Source organism: Artibeus jamaicensis, unplaced genomic scaffold (genome assembly GCF_021234435.1).
Source record: "Artibeus jamaicensis isolate MK-2021 breed Jamaican fruit bat unplaced genomic scaffold, CSHL_Jam_final contig_1044, whole genome shotgun sequence".
Lineage (NCBI taxonomy): Eukaryota > Metazoa > Chordata > Mammalia > Chiroptera > Phyllostomidae > Artibeus > Artibeus jamaicensis.
In genome coordinates this window covers 81,734-97,283 of record NW_026521208.1, presented here as the reverse complement: position 1 = coordinate 97,283, position 15,550 = coordinate 81,734, and the positions used below count along the sequence as shown (strand labels likewise).

Genomic DNA, 15,550 nt, shown 5'->3' with positions numbered 1-15,550 from the left:
CATCCATGTTGTTGCAAAAGGTAGTAGCTCCTTCTTTCTCTCTGCTGCATAAAATTCCATGGTGTATATGTACCACAATATAAAAACTGGGTATAAAAAAGAAAACTGGAGTCAGAAAGACATCTTTGAAAATGCTAAAAAGTGTTCTAACATATACTCAAAAAGAAAGAAAAAGTAAATGGGGAAAAAGATGATATTGAAGATGTTATTTCTGAGAATTTCCCAGCTGTGATGAAGGATATGCTCCCATGAGCACAGAAATCTCAGCAAATCGCAAGAAGACATTTACATACAACACCACCATCCTGCAATAATATAGTGACATTTATGAAAACTAATGATAAAGTAAATATTCTCAAAACTCAGAAAAAAATATTTATTTATTATCCATTACCAACAGAAATTGTTGCTTTAGCTAGAAAAAGGTAACACAATTTTGAGTCTTTTGCTTGCGGCCCTGCTGGCAATGAAATGAAGACTTGTATTTGGTTGGTTTGCTTGGTTTATTTTGACTTCTGCTTCTGTTTGAAAACATATTCATTTGATCTTTATTTTGGAAGCATATTTTCCTGTATGTAAACTTTTGGATTGACAGTTGTTTTTTGAACCCTGCTCAGAAACTAATCATTGACTTCTGACCTTCATAGTTCCCATAGAGAAGTCAGAAATTATTATTATTGCTGCATACCTCATGGCGCTACAGGGAGGACCCAGTTCCATGGAGACACCTGTACTGTAATTTCCAGCCTTGCATAAGAGAAGCCTGGTCTCATAGGCCATTGCCATCATTTCATCCTGGGACCTTAGGGACTGAAAGTGACTTTAAGCCAGTGCTGGCTTCAGATCTCCCCATTCAATTGCTGATTCTGCCTGATTCTTGTACTTTGAACATTTTACTCACTCTCTTTCAAGCCCAGTTATATATTTAAGAGTTATGGTTTTTAAAATATTCTATCCAGTAGTTTTAGGTGCTTTCTCCTAACAAAGTTTTTAGGATGGCCATTCTGCTGTATTGCCACTGTTTCCATTCTAGAAATCCCAGAAGCAACCTACCTGGGGAGGGAGTCAAATACCTGCTATTTCCCTTCACAAATGAGTACTTGATGCAAACAGAGCTGCATTACATGGATGCAAGCTCATGTCTCTGTACCTGCCCACCTGTTATTCCTGTGATGCATGTTTCTTACCCTTGTCCCTACCTCCTGTCCCAGTTTCCTGTATGTGTTATTTCATGAAATGCTTATCACTTCCCTTTTCCAAGTGTCTTGTGCTCTTTTTTAATGTGTATCTTGATTCCTGTTTTCTTGGATTCTCCATTATTCCAGTCTATAGTCTTTTCTTGTCTGTACATGCTCAGATTTATAAACCTCTACTTATTTCAGAGATTTTCACTTTTAAAACTATAATGTTCAAAATTTGTATATTTATTATAGAGACAATACATTATATATATATTTGTTATAGAGAGAGTTCATCATAGTTGGATTTGAAAATTCAGACAAGCACATAGTAGAAAAACCTTTTCCTTAACATCACTGTGAGTTTCCTCTCCATAACTGCATATTATACATATGCCATTAGTAATCTTTCTTTTTCATTTAATACAAATTATAAATATACTGCAAGCCAATGAATACACAACAAACCTGATGTTGAAGAAGATACTATTTAACATGCATGTTCCATGTAAATATGTATTTTACCTGTCTCCTAATATTGGAAATCTTGGATGTTTTCAATCTTTAGCTACTACAAGCAAACACTACAGGGAGGAATCTTTGCTCACATAATTATTTCCTTAGATATATTCTTTCAATGGGAATTACTGGATCAAAAATTACTTGCAGTGTTCATCTCTGCTATTATGTACCAAATTGTCATGGGCAAGATAAACACTGTGTGGTGTTACTTATTTTCTCAAAGCTTTGCCATAAAATAGAAACTAGACTCAGAGAAGAAACATAGAGTTTTCAGAGGAGAGAGGGTTAGGGGGCTGGTTGAAAAAGTTGAAGGGATTAAGCAAAAATAAATAAATAGACCAAAGCCATGGACACAGACAACAGCATGATGATTACCAGAGGGAGAGGGGTGTGGGGAGAGGTAGAAGAGGGTGAAGGGGGAATCAGTGGTAATGGAATGAGGCTTGAATTGGCGTGATGAACACACACCACAATATACAGATGATGTATTATACAATTGTGCTCCTGACATATATACAATTTTATTTGTTTTTAAGATTTTATTTCTTTATTTTTAGACAGAGGGGAAGGGTGGGAGAGAAACATTAATGTGTAGTTGCCTCTTGCATACTCCCTCCTGGGGACCTAGCCAGCAATTCAGGCATGTGCCCTGACTGGGAATCCAACTGGTGACCCCTTGGTTGTCAGGAAGGCATTCAATCCACTTATCCACATCAGCTAGGGCTGAAACCTATATAATTTTATCAATCAATCTCATCCCAATAAACTAAATGAAAAAATATTTTTAAATAATAAAATTTTAAAAAATATAATAAAGATTAAATTTTAAAATAAAAAAATAATAAAATAAAATAAAATTTTAAAAGTTATCAACTTTAATCACAGATAATTGTATCTTATTTTTATTCTAATGTTTACTATTATAATCATCCTGATAATTTGGGGAATTATATTTTAACTGTTCTGAGAATGCTTAAAAAGATACTTAAATTTTGTGTTCTGATCAAGCTTGGTCTTTCTCTTTAAACTCTTAAAACACTTTGGGAAAGAAACTAAGTTCTTGAACTACTTCATTCACCAGAGACATCTAGTTAGAATCTGGAGGCTTAAAATACTGACAGGTGACTGGACTGGCAGTCTTCTTTCTCAGAAAGGCCTCTCTTCCAGTTCCCCACTGTGAATGCATCACCAGGTGGTTTTACAGAGCTGATCTGATGCTGGAGCTGGCACTGACTTTCTCTGGGTTTTAAGGCAAACCTACTCATGTACATGGACCAATGTGCATGGTGCATCAGTAAGTGAATGAGCAAACCTGCATAACTACAAGTACTGTGGGCCCCAAATCACCATACTCACACCTTTGAATGATCTCCTCCTCATGACTAAAGAACTGTTTTGCAACTGATTTGGAAAATGAACATGAATTCTTCTAAAAAGTTCTAAAGTTGATAAATTAACAAAGTTTATATTGAGTCATTTCAATGTCATATCTAAATACTTGAGTACGTTCTATTTAAAAAAGATGACCAGCTTACAGCAGATTCCTTCAATCACTCTATGTCTTCTTCTCACAGCTAACATGGATTTTTTGAGTCCAACCCTCCATAAAGGTCATAAGATTCAGGCTTTCTCTAAGGAAAGATCTCTACATTCATCATGTTTCATGAATGCATCAAGACCTATTTCTCTGGGACTGAACCCTTAGGGCAGACGCCTTCCCCTCACTTCCTCAGGCCTCTTAGTCTCTGAGACGTCTCTGGGGCCCCCAGTTGATTACTGCACTTTAGCCTCCTCACTCATGTCACTTCACATGCCCCTTGCTTCCTGACACAAGGTTTCCTTTCTCCCCTGGGGAAAATATCTCTGGATTACTTGGTGGCCATAGTATACATACAATTGTCCTGTGGGACAACTGACACCCCGTGGAGTGAGACACACTATTTACCAATGAAAGGTAAAAGTAAGCTATTAAGTTCTTCACATTTATTTTGAGAGGGGAACAGAGGGAGAAAGAGCAGGAGAGAAACAGTGACATGAAGGAGAAACATTAATTACCATAGTTACCTCTTGTACACACACCAACCAGGGACAGAACCTACACCCCAGGCACCTAATCTGACTGGGATTTGAACCATTGACTTTTCCCTTTGGGGATGACTCAGAACTGCGCCACACCAGCCAGGGCTTAAGTTCTTCACTTTATTTACTCTTCCTGGTAGTACCTACCTAAAGGTGCATGATGCTTAAGTCCTCTCATAAGGGAATCCAGTGACACAGAACAGTTCGCTGTTTCTAACAGCACACAGTGGGCAGCCTCAGTAAGTCACCCTTCAACTTGCTTTCCCTACTTTTTGTCACTCCCCCTTTTCCTCATTTATAATAAATGTTGGTACATGAGCTTTTATAAAGGCTTTTATTTTGAGAGAACCCAGACTGGGATGTAATGGCACTGTCTGCAACATAAAAGGGCAAAAATTCTGTTTCTGTGGTCCCAATGAAGTACAAAGGAAAAGGAAGACAGGTAAGAAAGGTAGGTGGTCAGATGCATGTACATGCTGTCTTTCCCACTGTAGTCTGAAAGGACAGAGATGGGTTTGTTAGGTCTGACAAGAATGAACCTGAAAAGCTTACAAGTATTTCTCTGCATCTCCCATTAGTGCCTCTGGGTGGAGACCAATGTGCAGGTCAAGTGCAGAAAACATCAAAGCCCAGGGAGTGGAGAGAAAAGTGCTGCAGAACTAAGTTGTCTAGATAGACACACCTGAGGCAGCTCTCCTGGCTTCTTGCTGCCTCCATAGTTTCTGAAAGAACTTGAGATGATTCTGCACATCCCCAGTGGTGGTGGTGAGTGCAAATGTTGGAGAAGTACGTCGAGCACTTACACAAGGAATCACCATGGTGCCAGGGAAACAGCCTGGAATCTGAGAACATCAGTCGTCCAATGAGGCCTGAGATCAAAAGGAAAGGCTGGGCCGAATTTTCCAAAGGTTCACAGCACCAAAGGAGATGTAATTAAGGTGGTGATACCACACCAAGGATGTCTAACTGACGCTGACTCAATACACAAGAAAACAACTTCCCACAGCCTGTGCTCCAGGTTCAGAGACAAGACAGGTCCTGGGACACTTCCCAAGACGCCAGATCTCAGCAGATCACAGCTGCCCTCACCAAGGAACTCAAGTCCACAGAGAGGCTGACACATGGACCCAGGTGACATGCCGTGGGAAAGAGGCTCTATAAAACAGGCAAGCAAGACTGAGATTGTTTCAACAGAAATGGCTCCAAATTCACATAGTCCTGACACACATACAGAGCTTCATTTTCCCCACTCCCAAAACTTCAAGGCTGCTAATTAAGAATATAAAGTAATGTTAATAGAAAAATAAGTTTCTGAATGTGGTTCAACTATTTAGAACAAAAGATACATAGATTTGTGAGCCGGTAACATATTTATGTATATGATACATTACAGTAATGCCAAGCTTTCTTATTAGACTCTAGACCCACCTATATGTGGGTAGAAATTTCATACACAGATGACCACTGAATAATGAAGGGGTTAGGAGAACCCACCTATATGCAAGGGCTAGGGGAATTGATCCCCATGCATTCAAAGATATGTGACTTCCTAAAATCTTAATTACTAATACCCTATTGTTGACCCAAATGCTCACCCATAACATAGTCAAATAATACCCACAAGGATAAATAAACCAACAAACAAACCTGGAATTATCTTCTGGAGGGCTGGCCCATGGTAGCACAGGCTCCCCCCACTAGGTGAGAGTTTTAGGAACTCATCTGTATCAGGGTACCAGCTGGCATGGTTGTGAGAGATTGCATTCAGCTGCTCTGAATTGTTTTCGGAGACTATTTCCACACATCTGCCCATTGCACAATGAGTGACTTACAAGTGGACCTGCCCACACCACACTGACTGTTCAGCTGTTTTTTGAGCCACCCTCCATATTCACCCAAACTTGCCCCAAGTGAGCTTTTATTTCCTTCCCTAGATAAAAAAGTCCTCTGAGGGAAACATTTTCCTTCTCTGGAAGACATGAAAACAAAGAGGCAGAGAAGCACTAAAAGGAATCAAAATCAATGAGTTACAAATTTTGAGGAGGAAAAAAATGTCTCCATAAGCGTACTGTATCATATAGAGAGTACTTTGAAGGTTATAATGTTAAAACAATCAGGATAAATACACAATATTTTACAAATAAATTTCAGATTTTGGGGGTCCCTTTCATATTTCTTATATGTACTATACACTGTACTCTTACAATAACATAAGCAATAGACAAATGTTAAGAAAATCATGAGGAAGACAAAATACATTTATAGTAATTATGAAAAAAATCTGCATAAAAGTGACCTTATTCAGTTCCAGCCTGTTTTGTTTAAGGATTAGCTGTATTTAGGTCATCACTGTCTCACCAATGTCCAGCTGAGTGTGAGGAACAGTGTAAATGCTGAGTAAAAGGTAATAATCATGATACCAACAGCCTATCGGATGGTCAAGCCAAAGCAGATCCAAGTCCAGGACACTCATGACCCAGAAATTCCCTGAGTATGTCTTCAACAGAAATGATCACATATGGTCACCATAGCATGTACATAATTACATCCATGGATGAACTATGTGTTACAGCCAGAACTGGAGACACCAGACATGTACCACCAGAAGTATCATCCATAAATTGTGATAGATTTATAGATTGTACTGCTATAAAACAATTAAGTAAATGAAATAGTATACCTGTAGTAAACTAACGAATCTCACAAACACTACTGAATCAAAAAAGAAAAGTAAGAAAGAATATACATTTTGGGTATAGACACATACAGATATAAATTTTTGCAATTCTGAATTGTATTGATCCATGTAGTTTTAAATATTATTTCTTTAGAGAACAAAGATTGCTAGGAAAGACTCTATGAGTCATTTACTTCCTACATTAATTGAAATCTTGGCATTTTGCATCACACAAGGGGTACACATTGTATTATCCCTGCTTTTTCTAGTATAAGAGCAAATTTCACTCCGTATTGTTTTATTTTTAAGTCATATTCCATGTTTTTTAAAAATGATAAATGTATCTAGACCATGATGTTATAATTACAATTTATCGATCTCTTGTTAAAATACATTGATTCTGCTAAACATTTTGTGCATAGTATTTCCTCTGAACAAACCTGTGAATTTCCTTAATGAACTTATTTTACACATAATAAATGTAAATTTCAAACAATTATAGCATAATGTTTAAGTTTCTCATCTAGCAACTAGCAGACCTTGGTAAAATTCTCAGCTTTACCTAAATTTAAAATCATTGATTTTAACCTTTTTTGTTGTGGCTGTAATGTCTATGTGTATAGCAGAACTCCTGAAAAAATCGATGCTTTTTATGAAAAAAAATTCATATTTTTCTCTTTAAAAACTCTTCACACACACACAAACACTATTTTAAAAGTAAGTATTTCCCTTTGGTGCATTTTCAGTATTCAGCTTTACTTTAGTGTATAATTTGAGGACAGTTTTGAAAAAGTCTCTTTATACATGCTTTCCCACCACCTCTTAAACTGTGTTCTATCACTTCATAAATGTACTAGAGTTCCATGTTTGACTAAAGTAGTTATTTAAATCACCTCATACATTCACTTTAAAGAGCAAATTATTACTGATAATTTATAGTCTTGTATCATTGGTCAAACAGTCATCACAGCAATTACACAGTCTGCTCTTATTTTGAGAATTTATAAGTTTTGGTCATTTCCCATAGCAGAAAACGGACCAAACCAATGAGAGAAAATGGTAATTCTGCCAAGGACTCTCAGCTACATCCATTCTGCCTTCTTCCTCTTGTCCTCACCATCCCAGATCTCCACCTACACTGCAAAGGCAGAGAAACACAGCAGCACAGAAAGTTCCAATGTGTCTGTGTGTTTCAGCCTGGCATCCTTCAGGGTTCTCTTCTTGTTGTCACTTCCATCAGAGTTACACCTTAATCCTCTTTCCCTTGAAGTCCTGGCTCCTGCTCTTCCTAATTTAAGTTCTTGATGCCTCAGAAAACATCACTGTCATAGACATATGGAGGAAAACATCCAAATATTTTAAATGTACACCCATTTTTTGATGATGACAGATGCTAAATTTAAAATATTTAAACAATTACTATGAATCAACTTCAACTCCTTTATTTTAAATATTCTGCCCATTCCATATTTTCTTTAATAAAATTTTGTCTACAAATCCGGATTATGCAATATATAAATTTATTTCATCTTATTCAGAATATTCCTGATGACCATATTACAAGTACACAAACCACACAGAGAGCTAGAAAGAGGGACTTATTTTCTTCTGCAGCATCCTCACAGGATGGAGCAGAATGGGCTTTCTCAGAAGGTAGTAACAGGAGAAGTTCAAGAAGATAGAAAGGGTGCTCTAGGCCTAGAGCACATCTCTGTATCCTGTGCACATATCAGGTGAGGTGACTCATCTGATCTCTTTACACTCAGTTATTCTTTTATCAGAGGTTCTCACCAAAGTCTCTCCTTTTCAGCCTCCTTCTCAGAGCAGCACTGACTTCTCTGTTCCTCAGACTGTAGATCAGGGGATTCAGCATGGGATTGAAAAGGCTGTGAAACAGGAGGAGGTATTTGTTCCGCTCCTGGGGGTCCCCACGTTGGGGTCCAACATACATGATCATGGCTGTGCCATAAAAGAGTCCCACCACGCACAGGTGGGAAGAACAGGTGGAGAAAGCTTTCTGGCGTCCCTCTGCTGACTGGATCTTCAGAACAGCATGTAGAATGTGACCGTAGGAGACCACAATTGCAGATAATGGTCCCACTAGCACCAAAATTCCCACAACCACAACCACAACCTTGTTAACTTGTGTATCTGCACAGGCCAGTTTAAGAATGGCTAGAATTTCACAGAAAAAGTGGTTCACTTTCTGGGGCCCACAGAAGGGCAACAGTAATAGCAACACCATTTGTACTACAGCCAGGAGGATTCCTACTGTCCAGCAAGTAACCACCAGGGTGACGCAGACTCTCCAGCTCATAATGGTAGAATACTGAAGGGGCAGGCAGATGGCCACATACCTGTCATAGGACATCACCACCAGGAGAAAACATTCAGTGTGAGCAAAAATCCAGAAGAGAAAGGTCTGTGTCAGGCAGCCAGCAAAGGAGATGGGCTGGGCTGGCCTCTGGAGGTTGACCAGCATCTGGGGCACCGTGTTGCAGGCATAGGCTATGTCCACAGTGGCCAGGTGGGAGAGGAAGAAGTACATGGGGGTGTGCAGTCGGGAGTCCAGTGTGATGAGCCCCAGGATGACCATGTTGCCCAGCAGAGTAAAGGCATAGAACACAGTGAAGAGCCAAAACAGGAGCATCCGCATCCTTGGGCTGAGGGGGAATCCCATGAGGAGGAACTCTGTGACAGAAGTCTGGTTGCCCCCCATTTTCCTGGGAAAGAGACAAGGGAGCTAGCTCACCAGGTCTGAATGCCTAAGGGACATGTTTAACATGCTACACGTGTGTGGCATTGTTTCTCCTCTCAGAAAACATCATCAGTGACACTTCTGTCCTGTTTGTCAGTTCCTAAGTGAATCCTATGCACTGCAAATTGCACAGAAAAAACTTTTTTTATCCTGATCAATTAAATTCTAGAGTTGTATTATTATGTTCAGTAAATCTTAATTTCCAAACTTCCAACACAGTTCAAAACACATTAACACACCTACTGCCTCACTAACAGTGGACACTTTCCTCAGTAAGCAGGACTCCTTCAGTGGTTTACCTGGGAGGAGTCCCGACCCCCAGTGCAGACACAGACACCATGGAGATGGGACTGTGGGCCTGCGTCTGTACCCACACACAAGGGTGGGAAGGAAAACCAGGAGGGTGTGGGAGATCCTCCTATCAGGGATATCCCAGATTTGTGCCTTCATTTGATGACTTACTGGTCAGCCACGTATTTTTACTGGCAGCATCATCTTGAATTAAGTTGAGAGCATGGCAGGCAGACTGCCACCACTCTTTGGCTAGGTTTAAGGGAGAGAATTTTGTCTTTGACTTTTGTACCTATAGACCTTTGTTCTGATCTAGCTCATTCATGGTCTGATATTACCAATCATACATTTATCCCTACATAAATATTTATATTCCTTTCCTGTATGTGTGGATAAATGTATGTTATGTATATAGTAACACGCATGCATACATGGACACATGTGCACTTGAATCCTTATTGCCATATGTCTGTATCATGTGACTATCATGTGCATATAGGTACATATTATTTGAATATAATCCTTATTATATCCTTATCTCTATATATTTATATTCTATGTCTATGTTTGTAGAGAATTTATACACACACATACACACATATGCACTTGATTCTTTATTATGTGCAATACTAGTTGCTACTTTTTGTATTATTTTCTACCCTACTTCACTAGTAAAATGCTGGTTAAATGGTTTCCTGATGGATCTTGGCCTGGGACTTCAAACTACTGATCAATATCCAAGGAAAGAGCTAAAGTTCTAACTATATACTCATACCATTACAACCTTTCACATATTTGATAGCTGAACCCTAACATGAAAACATTATTCATCACAAATCTTTACTTTCCGTGGTTTATTAATCTTTAGAAGAAGTATTTCTCCCAGGGTGGCAATTCCAAGGTTTCACTTGTAACTATTAAACCACTGCTTCTGTTTCCTTGTCTGTCTGACTCCATATCCTTCTTCAGTCCAGCATCCATCTGAATTTCACTAAAATAAGAATTTCACAAAAACTCATGATTTTGGTTCCATATCAATTTTCCATTCGAATTTCCTCATAAGTTAGTATTTGCAAGGTGTTAGAAGCAAAAGTGTGAAGGTTTCACCATGCTTCAAAGGAAGAATCAGAATTCAAAGCAGAAACACTGGCAGATGATTTTATCTTAGTCCAAGAAATAACGTTATAACAGATAGAATCGCCATCCTGAAGAAAGCTGGTTGGTTTAGTAGGACCAAGCTTTATGTCAGTGTGTGCTTTAACTCAGGATTTGAATTCCCATGTTATGGGAGAAGGCCAGCAAGAAAAATGCTGAGGTCTCTTCCAACTGTAGGATTCACTGGCTGTGAATGTATAGAAAACTGTTAGCCATTTTCATTTCAGTCTGTTGCCACATTTGGGGAGAAAGAACACAGCAATGCTATTTCTAAAATATCCTATGATGAAGGACACAATAATTTAAAGCAGAAGGAAAACTCACTGTCATCTCATCTTCCTCCTCTCTGCTGAAGTAGCTAAAACAAAAAACAAAGACCCACAGACATTTACTGAACACATTCCATGTTCCTCCACACGTCTTGGCTGAGGGCAGAGAAGACAACTCCTACCTGCTGGTATACAGAACCTTCTTGGAGTGACAGGTCTGTTAAAAGGAGTCAAAAGATGATCATTCTCATATTCAAATAACTCACCAAGTGAAAGTTCACTTCCAAAAATACAACTTTCAAGACACTCTCCTGTAACAAACTCCTTTCGTGATCCATTATGTCATAAAAACATGAATGAGTTTCATGGGACAATGGAAATACTTTTAAGAAACTCCCTCAAACAGCTAATGTGTCTTGTAATTTAAACAAGGAATTTTATACTCAATGTATCAATGTAAATGATTCTAAATTATCTGGTGACTGAAATTATCCCATTAGCTAAGTCTATAAACAGCAGCACCTGGCACTGACAGACAATAACTATTCCTATCTGCACTGAGATTTTTCATCACAGCCTGTATGAATTTGAATAGTGAACTAAGACTGGACAACATATGAAACTTACCACAGACTTAGAGCTACACACAAAAAGACCAACTGAATGTGAGTCGGGTTAAGCAAAAACACACTAATATAGAGAAAAGTATCTGTGAGTTAGTGTTGAAATTGCTGTCTCATAAAGACCTCGTAGGAGAAGAGGTGCCGAACAAGAAGAGATGATTGATTCTCTGCTCCACTCCACCACCTCTCAATATACTTCTGAGTGTTTGGTGTAGGGAGGGACAGAGACCCACCAGGGACACTGCCATCAGCTCCCTTCCAGGGGAAAGGGGCTCTCCAGGGACTTATCTCTGGTGTTCTCCACAGGGACACCTGTGACAAGACACTGGCTATGATGGTTTTTTCACTCACTGTGGGGTCCATGTTCATCCATTTAGAAGCTCTAGAATGCTTTCTGGGACTCCTTCACACACTACAATGACCACACCACACCTTGCATTCATTATGGCTCAAGAACTCAATTTCCCCATCTACTAACCCTCCAGATAGAGTACGTGGTACACAGGGCAGCTGGGGCCCATAGGTTTTTCCCATCCTCTAGCCTAGGCTGAGTTTTATCTCACACCAGACCAGAACATGTATCCTCTGTATTTTTTCATCAAGTCACCACAAGGAACACAATTCATAAAGTAAGACCAGAAACCAGAGACCAGGTAGCAGGACCTGCAGAAGGGAGCAGGAATAGAAGGCATCCCAAAGGGACTTGTTAAATCCTGTTTGGTAGAATTTAACTGCAGTGCCAAAAGGGAAGAAAACTCTCACCAGGAAACAATCTCTATCTTATCACCTCCAGAGACTCTGAGTCAAGGGGGAAAGAGACAGGTTTCCCCTCGGACTCTGACTACTACAGTTTCCTCTCCTTCCTGAAAGAGAAACTGACCCCCTTTTTGAGTTCTAGCCAATGCAACTGAGACAATTTGGTGGTGCCTTGGTGATTTACATTTTTCTTTTCTTATCTACCTCTATCCTTACACTGGATTATAAAGGTGGTAGAACTGATCATTTCCCAAAGTTATTTCAGTGTACACGCCAACCTATAAGGAAACAATAGAGGGACTATTTCACCTGCCAGAGCATCACCTGCAGTAGGTCTGAGATGGGCTTTCCACCCTTAAACCTGTCCAGTGAGAGGCTCATCGGTAATGGGAGTCCAGACACTACCCTCACATACTGCAGAGATACGGTGCCCTCATACTGATAGTTTCATTTCAAAATCTCTACTTTTTGGTCATATAAATTTTTGTTCCTGACATTATTTCATACATACCATTCCCCTTTTTTTGTCTTCAGTTCAATCTATTTTACTGGCATTTGTAAAAACACCTAGGTTTATATTTTAATGATCTTCATAATTTTTTATTTTTTGGCAATAACATTTGCTCTTATATAAATTATATCATATCTGTATTTTTCTTCTTGATCATGGTATCGCCGAGTTAAATACTTTACCTCTTAAGTTTATCTTGAGTTGTTCATAAATATAATTTGGACTCTAAACTTGCTTTTTATTTTTTTTAAATATATTTTATTGATTATGACATTACAGTTGTTCTATTCCCCCCTTCATTCCCCTCCACCCTGCACACCCCCTCCCCCACCACTCCCCTACTTTAGTTTATGACCACTTGTCTCAAGTTCTTTAGATGCTATATCTTCCCCACTATTTTTGCCCTCCCCCTATCTATTTTCTACCTACCATCTATGCTACTTATTTTCTGTACCTTCTCCTTCTCCCATTCCCCTGTTGCTAACAGGGGAGAACATGCGATCTTCACTTCTATGGTTATGCTCCTGATCTAGCTATCCTCTTAGTTTGCTTTTGTTTTGGGTGTGGTTCTTAACAACTGTGAGTTTGCTGTCCTTTCACTGTTCATCTTTTTTATCTTCTTTTTCTTAGGTAAGCCCCTTTAACATTTCATATAATAAGGGCTTGGTGATGATGAAACTCCTTGAATTTGATCTTATCTGAGAAGCACTTTATCTGCTCTTCTATTCTAAATGAAAGCTTTGCTGGATAGAGCAATCTTGGTTGTAGGTTTTGGATTTCATGACTTGGAATACTTCTTTCCAGCCCCTTCTTGCCTGTAAGGTCTCTTTTGAGAAATCTGCTGACAGTCTGATGGGAACTCCTTTGTAGGGGACTGTTCCCTTAGCTCTTGCTGCTTCTAGGATTCTCTCCTTCATTTCAATCTTGGCTTATGTAATGATAATGTGCCTTGGTGTGTTCCTTCTTGAGTCCAACTTCTTTGGGACTCTCTGAGCTTCCTGGATTTCCTGGAAGTCTATTTCCTTTGCCAGATTGGGGAAATTCTCCTTTATTATTTGTTCAAATAAGTTTTCCACTCATGGCTGTTCCTCTTCCCCTTCTGACACCCTTATAATTCTGATGTTGGAATGCTGAAAGATGTCCTGGAGGTTCCTAAGCCTCTCCTCATTTTTTTGAATTCTTGTTTCTACATTCTTTTGTTTGGTCATTTTTTTTCCTCTTTCTGGTCCACTCCTTTGATTTCAGTCCCAGATTCCTTTCCATTACTATTGGTTTCCTGTGCATTTCCATTAATTTCAATTATTTTAGCCTTCATATGTTCCTCTAATTTGTGACTAAAACCAACCAGTTCTGTGAGCATCCTGATCACCAGTGTTTTGAACTGTGATTCTGAAAGTTTGGCTATTTCTTCATGGCTTAGATTTATCGGCTCTGGGGCTCTGAGATGTTCTTGAGCCATGTTTTGATCTGTTCGTGCCTGTTAGGTATGAGGAGCGAAGCCTTCGCTGTTTACCAGGACAGGGCCACCCAGGTCGCTGGTTTGTGATGCTATATGTGGGGGCAGGGTCAGAGAGGGACTACAGCAGTTCCCTCTGGCACTTCCTGCCACTGGGGCCTGCAAGGTCTGTCTCACCACTCACTCCTTCACTGGTTTATCCACATGCCAATGTGTGTATAAGGTCAGCCCTCAGTGAGTCCACCGCCCTGCGCCCTCAGTGGGTCCGCCCGCTTCTTCACACCTGGGATCCACCTACAGCTGCTGGCATGCCTGGGATGTGTGCCCAGGCCAGTCTGGTGGATCTTTCCTGCCCAACCCTGCTCTGCTGCTGGCTCTGAACCTCTTACCAGTTTGGCAGAAGGGTTCATTGTTGTCAGACTTCCGTGAAGTTTAATTTTATGTGGTTTGGCTGCATTTTTGTGGCTAAAAATTTGTTGTTTTTAAACTTGGTTGTGGGAGGAGGCACAGTGCTTCCACCTACGCCTCCATCTTGGCGGTAGTCCCCTAAACTTGCTTTTTATTCACCACTTTGGCTACACATCTCAAGACTGATACTCAGAATTTTCACCATTAACACCATCAGGAAAATACAAATTATGTAGAAGTGCATTTTTAGGTTTCCAATTTTTTTATTATCTTTATTGTTTATTTTTTATTTATAATCACTGTGGTGTAAAGTAATGAATCCTTGGGGTACTGATTCTTTGACAAATCTGAGGAATTTTATCATTTTGTATATAGTCAATTTTGCTATTTTTATATTAATTTCCACATAACATATTCTCTATTTCTCAGGCATAGGATTCTTTATACATTTTTTACAGCAAGGTTGTTAATCTTGTTATTCAGAGTTTGGATATCCAATTTTTTCCATATTCTCAATTTGTTTCTGAAGGCATTTTACTCAATTCCACACTATAAAGTAAGATTTACAAATCTTTTCAATAGACTTCTCTGGTGATTTTTCCTAGTTCTATATTGTGACTATGTTCTTACAGCTATAAATATTAATGACTGTTACATCTTCTTTGTAGGCTATTACCTTTATTATTATCTTGTATCTCTCATTATACCAATTCGTTTTGCCTTAGATAAATATAAATACAAATACCTGCCTCTTATTCTTTTGTTGCAACAACTACTTACATATTTACAGAGGATATGTTCTTCATGGCCATTGCCCCAGACTGCCTTTGCAATTGTGACTTCGTTTCTCTTATCAACTATATAGCT

General features: G+C 39.2%; 1 protein-coding gene across 1 annotated transcript; it reads right to left on the bottom strand.

The window, feature by feature from the left end:
* Positions 1-1,474: 1,474 nt before the first annotated feature.
* On the bottom strand, positions 1,475-11,582 carry LOC119064571 (olfactory receptor 13-like). The gene is made up of 3 exons (XM_037166354.2): positions 11,557-11,582; positions 8,268-9,179; positions 1,475-1,556 (listed from the first exon to the last, which is right to left on the bottom strand). Exons 2-3 carry the CDS (start codon positions 9,173-9,175, stop codon positions 1,475-1,477), a joined length of 990 nt encoding a protein of 329 aa, XP_037022249.2. The 5' UTR covers positions 9,176-9,179; positions 11,557-11,582.
* Between the last annotated feature and the right edge of the window lie 3,968 nt (positions 11,583-15,550).

Excerpts from the sequence above, each read along its gene's own strand:
- LOC119064571 (XM_037166354.2), bottom strand. The coding sequence starts at position 9,175 with ATGGGGGGCAACCAGACTTCTGTCACAGAGTTCCTCCTCATGGGATTC. Across the intron at positions 1,557-8,267 it reads AGTGCTGCTCTGAGAAGGAG|TTATGGAGAGGAAACTCACA; the intron begins GCTGAAAAGGAG and ends TATAATATGCAG.